Raw genomic sequence first — 6,000 nt, forward strand, 5'->3', positions numbered from 1 at the left:
CTAAGGGCTCCATTTTCGTCACCGCTAAACCCCTTATCCCTAAACTTCTTTGCCTTTTTTTACTATTTTGAAAAACAGTTTTTAATAGTTCAACTAGCCAATCTACATTGACACGTTGTGAGCATGAATGAATAGTTAAAATGGCCAGTCTACAAGCTCACAATGTGTCAATGTAGATTGGCTAGTTGAACTATTCAAAAATGTTTTTCAAAATATAAAAATCACTCCCGTGTGAACTGAGTGGTGCAAATCCCCCCACCCCACTCTCTCTCTCTCTCTCTCTCTCTCTCTCTCTCTCTCTCTCTCTCTCTCTCTCTCTCTCTCTCTCTCTCTCTCTCTCTCTCTCTCATTAGCAGGCAACAGTGCAGCACTATCTCTCTCTCTCTGTTTCTGGCACAACAACGCCACTTTTGGTACTCATTGGTACTGGTGCTCATTAACGTCACACACAAACAAACATAGTCACACACATAGTTGAACGTCACGGACATTGCTGTTCCTTGGAGTGGTTGCACCACTCAAAAAAAGGCAAAGAAGTTTAGGGATATGGGGTTTAGCGGTGACGAAAATGGAGCCCTAAACCTTATCAAATGGTGGCCCGTGGCTAAAATGCAGAATAAGTGCGGTGGGTCCTGGTATCAAAATGTTTGAAAAGCACTGATTTAGAAGATATTCTTGTAGAATGGGCCTCAGGTCTAAATGGGTAAGTGTGTGTTTTGGTGTGTGTTTTCCAGGATTTGAACCGCGTGCTGAAAGAAGGCCAGGTGGGTCTGGACGGAGCCAGGAGGAAAGACTGGCACGACTACCAAGCAATCAGGAGAGACGCCTCGCGCTCTGGTAGGTCCATAGAGTATATAAAAGGATAGAGACTGAACTGGCGTGTTGCTCCGCCCCCCCAGCTATTCATGTCAGTGGAAGTTGCTCAGTGGCGTTTTGAAGCACCCGGAAGACTGCCGGAAGTACCGTCTCAGAACGTCTACTTCCGCATTTGACCACCATATTTTGGTGGTCAAATGCGGTGTAATATAGCGGTGTAATATAGGGTTTGGGATCCGGAACCGGTTGTGGTTTTATCACACTGTCAGCGCTGGTGTTGTTTTCGCCGACTAAAACTATGACGAAAAATGTTCATCGACTACCCTTTTTCACGGACGAAAACTAAATGGAAACTAAATGAAAACTAAGCTATGGTGACTAAAACTATGACTAAATATCCTGTCATTTTGTCATGTTACGTCATGTTATGTCATGAAGGGACTAGTGGACGAGAGATCCAGTATAAGTCATTTTACACTCAGGTTGTGAGCTTGCAGATCTGCTATTTTCAGCGAGTGTAAAATCAGTCATTTCGATGGCATCAAGGCCCGCCAAAATACATTTTAGTTGACTGTATAACTGTAGATTTAGTCGACTAAAACTAGACTAACACTAACACATTCCAGGTGACTAAAATGTGACTAAAATTAAAATCAACCAGTCAGTGGATCTCAAATAATGTCAAGGACCACCATGACTCTGAGGGCTGTATTTTGCGTGTCTTAAGTACCAGGTCTTATTACTTAACTTAAGACCTGGAGGCGTGATCAATGCCATTTGGCTATTCTGAGTGGCCAAAGAGCATTGACCACACCTCCAGGTCTTAAGTTAAGTAATAAGACCTGGTACTTAAGACACGCAAAATACAGCCCTATGAGTTACAGACCTGCAAGGGTCTGGGTTTAGCATGGACGAAAATAGAGCCCTCGGGGCCCTATTTTCGTCACTGCCTTACCCCTTATCCTTAAACTTCTTTTCCTTTTGTTTTACAATTTTGAAAAACATTTTGAACCCATTCTGGGCGGGAACCCCTTTTGGTGTTAGCATTATGTAAAATGCATTATGAAAAATAGCAGATCTACAAGCTCATAGCGCGCCACTCAGTGGCGCGCTATGAGCTTGTAGGTCTGCTATTTTTGGAAAAATCGAAGAACGACTGACATAGAAACAGCTTTTTCAGAAAACTGTCAGGATTTAGAAGACATTTATAGAATCGTTTCCCAGGTCAAAATGGGTTAAATAGTTCAAATAGCCAATCTACAAAGCTCACAACGTGTCGATGTAGACCGGCTAGTTGAAACACTTAAAGTGTTTTTCAAAATAGTAAAAAAAGGCAAAGACGTTTTGGGACAAGGGGTTTAGGCAGTGACGGAAATCTACAGGCAGAGTCATAGATGTGTGTCACACACAGCGGCCATGCTTTCAAGTTATCTCACTTTATCATGCAAGGAGACCGCTGGTTCAAAGTGGAATATTTCACTTACAATGAGACAATGCATGTGCACGCACGCACGCATGTGCACGCACGCACGCACGCACGCACGCATGCACGCTCACGCACGCACGCACATGCACGCTCACTCGCACGCATACTCTCCTGCACCCTCTCTGAAGTCATCAGTTTAAATGTTTGTGAAGGTCATTATATTTTGTTCCAACATGAACAAAAACACGATTAATTATAGTTTCAAACCCTGCAACACTTTGCACAACACAATGAAGTGTAATGAAATCACACAAGTAGAAGCAGAAAGCCACACAGAAAGCCCATCTTTGCAGCACATTTATGTATCATTCTTCTCCCTTTATTGTGTTACAGCTAAGGCTGATGCACATTTTGGGTAGGAACCCCTTTTGGTGTTTTAACTAAGCATTATGCTATACTTTAGCTATTGAAAAATAGCAGATCTACAAGCTCATAGCGCGCCACCGAGAGGCGCGCTACGAGCTTGTAGGTCTGCTATTTTTGAAAAAAATCCTAAAATGTGGCACAAATCTTTGAATATATATTCTTTCAGAGCGAACGTTTTTTTTATTTCGACGTCAGGCCTAAATATTAATGTTATTGTGAGAGCAGTGGTTTTCAACCCTTTTCATACCAAGGCCCATTATTTATTCTGCATTTGAGCCACGGACCACCGTTTGATGAGTCTCGGCCTCTCAGTCCCAAGACTAAAGAATTTTGTTATCGTTGGATATTAAGATTTTGTCCACAATTCCATGCTGTATTGATGTTGGAGAGATAGGAGAGATGACAGGCAAACGTTGATCAAAATGACAACTCTTCTACATTCTCTAATGGTGCAGACTTCTTGTAAATTAAGTACCCTCTATTGTGCTGAATATACGTTTTTTTTTCCAATGGAAATATCCTAAAAAAACGTGGTTGTATTATAATCAGGGACTAGACTATTTGACATTCAATGTTCTTTTCCCACAAATGAGTCTTGAAAAATGGGGCTCGTCTAGTGTGTGTGTGTGTGTGTGTGTGTGTGTGTGTGTGTGTGTGTGTGTGTGTGTGTGTGTGTGTGTGTGTGTGTGTGTGTGTGTGTGTGTGTGTGTGTGTGTGTGTGTGTGTGTGTGTGTGTGTGTGTGTGTGTGTGTGTGTGTGTGTGTGTGTGTGTTACTAATATGGATGTTACCCAGATTGCGAAAAATCAGCCTTTGGTGGGATATAATTGTCCTTGTGTTTGGGAGTCTGGACCATGTTCACAAACTTGTGCTCAGGGGCCCACCATCCTTGGGAGGATTGCAAAAGACGAATGCAAAAAAGTTGGCTAAATACTGTTCTGTCTCAGCTATTATGGGCAGTCTGTCTATCTGGAGACGACAATGTTTAATTTAAGCAATAATACAGGAGAGGGTGTTCTTTATCATCATTAATGCACACCTGCGATTCCGAAATGCATTAATGACGATAAAGAACACAAATCATATTTTTTTTTAATGACAGATGTATAGCCACTACGACCACACATGTCCCAAGAAACTAGCTAGCCTAGCCACCGAGTCTGCTGCGCTCTGGGAGAACAGAGCAGGTGATTTCTTTGTTTTGATTAAGTGTTCCAATATCGTGGTTTAAGCACGGCTTGGAAGCTGGCTTTAAACCAATCAGATTCTTTCCTCGAAACGACCACGATCCTTAAGTGGCTTAAAACAAAGTCTAGTAGTGTAGTAGTATGTCATCAATGTGCTATCTTTTTTCCTGTGTGTTAAGCAGTGTTGATTTCGTCGACTAATACTAAGACGAAAAATGTTCGACTACCTTTTTTCACTGACAAAAACTACATAAAAACGAAATATATACTAAACCATAATGACTAAAACGAATATACTGTCAATTTTGTCAACAAATAAAAACTAGACTAAAATGTTAGGAAGGGACTAGTGGACAAGAGATCCACTATAAGTCATTTTACACTTGGTTGCATGCTGAAAATAGCAGATCTACAAGCTCACAACGCGTCGCAGCGCGACACGTTGTGAGCTTGTAGATCGGCTATTTTCAGCAAGCGTAAAATCAGTCATTATGACGGCATCAAGGCCCGCTAAAATACATTTTAGTCGACTAAATCAACTGTAGATTTAGTCGACTAAAATCTTATGATATGTAGTTGACTGAAACTAGACTTAACACTAAAACATTATGGGTGACTAAAATGTGACTAAAACTAAATTAAAACCATTCAAGAGACTATATGACTAAATCTAAAATAGAAATTTGCTGCCAAAAACAACACTGGTGTTAATCATGTGCAGCAGTTGTATCCGGTTGGACCTTAATGTAACCTCCTTCTGATCAGTGTTTGGATCTAATGTGCCTCTTGTGCAGATCCAAATAAAACATATTTAACCCATTTTGGGCGGGAACCCCTTTTGGTGTTTCAAGCATTATGTTATACTTTAGCTATTGAAAAATAGCAGATCTACGAGCTTGTAGGTCTGCTATTTTTGAAAAATCGTGAAAATGTGGCACAAATCTTTGAATATATATTCTTTCCGAGTGAGCGCTTTTAACTCAAATCTTTGCTTCTAGGGAGGTCCCATGGAACAACATATTTTCAGATGGGGGTTGGCGGCCAATTACATATATTTGTGTGTGTGTGTGTGTGTGTGTGTGTGTGTGTGTGTGTGTGTGTGTGTGTGTGTGTGTGTGTGTGTGTGTGTGTGTGTGTGTGTGTGTGTGTGTGTGTGTGTGTGTGTGTGTGTGTGTGTGTGTGTGTGTGTGTGTGTGTGTGTGTGTGTGTAACAGGTAATGGTGAGCAGGGCAAGGCGTTTCCCCTCAGCGAGGCTGACAGGGTGGATGCAGCCTACAGGGAGAATGGATTCAACATCTACGTCAGCGACAGGATCTCCCTCAACCGCTCTGTGCCCGACATCAGGCACCCAAAGTGAGTCTCTTGCCACTGTGTGTGCGTGCGTGCGTGCGTGCTTGCGCGCGGCTGCGCAACAGTGACACTTGGTTGTGAAAACCAACCAAAAGCTATTTTCGTGCTCGGACAGACCCAGCCACCCACCCGGAGACAGACCCAGGGACCCAAGGACACACATAGCTGTCTATAGGAGTGGTTGCACCACTGAAAAAAAACGACTTTCTGGCCTTCACAGCCCATACATCCAAACATAAAAGTCCTATCTGATTGTGTTAAACAATGTTAAACAACGTTAAACTCACTTTGCCACACAATATGCCATTCACTTCATGCATACCCTCTATACTTTTACTAGTATACAGGGAGGGGCTTCGGCCCTCCCTGCTACTAGTAGGAGGGGGGGGCAATCAGAGGCAGGCGGGGGCGGGTCTTTGCACAACCGTATTATTGCCATTGTGAATTAGGCTTTAAAGCACAACCACCACCACCTTTTTTAAGTAGTGCTTCTGACCCCTTTATTGCATGTCACTGATTGACCGTGAGTTCCGCCACACTACCAGACACTATTCTATTCAGAAACGTGACGGTATATCCTACTATAAATGTGCCACGTCTGTGCGTGCGTGCGTACGTGTGTGCGTACATGTGTGCGTGTGTGTACGGTTGTAATGCACGTGACTCGAGAACCGTTTGACCCACCGACTTTACATTCGACACACGCGTTCCACACCCCCACATGGAGTGCAGTGCCAGGTATCGAGTCGGTCAGACCCACGGTTCTCCAGAACCACCACAAAAAGCTTTGGTCAGG

At 42.9% G+C, this 6,000-nt stretch overlaps 1 protein-coding gene across 1 annotated transcript in view; it reads left to right on the forward strand.

Moving 5' to 3' along the window:
- Positions 1-5,211, forward strand: part of LOC306928856 (polypeptide N-acetylgalactosaminyltransferase 10-like) — a gene marked incomplete at its 3' end in the record, with an annotated part of 52,504 nt that extends 47,293 nt beyond the window's left edge. Inside the window, exons 2-3 of the mRNA XM_079509130.1 lie at positions 735-837; positions 5,069-5,211. Of these exons, the coding sequence (XP_079365256.1) occupies positions 735-837; positions 5,069-5,211 (246 nt within the window). The remainder of the gene's footprint in view (positions 1-734; positions 838-5,068) is intronic.
- Between the last annotated feature and the right edge of the window lie 789 nt (positions 5,212-6,000).

Source organism: Electrona antarctica (assembly GCF_951216825.1).
Source record: "Electrona antarctica genome assembly, chromosome: 8".
Lineage (NCBI taxonomy): Eukaryota > Metazoa > Chordata > Actinopteri > Myctophiformes > Myctophidae > Electrona > Electrona antarctica.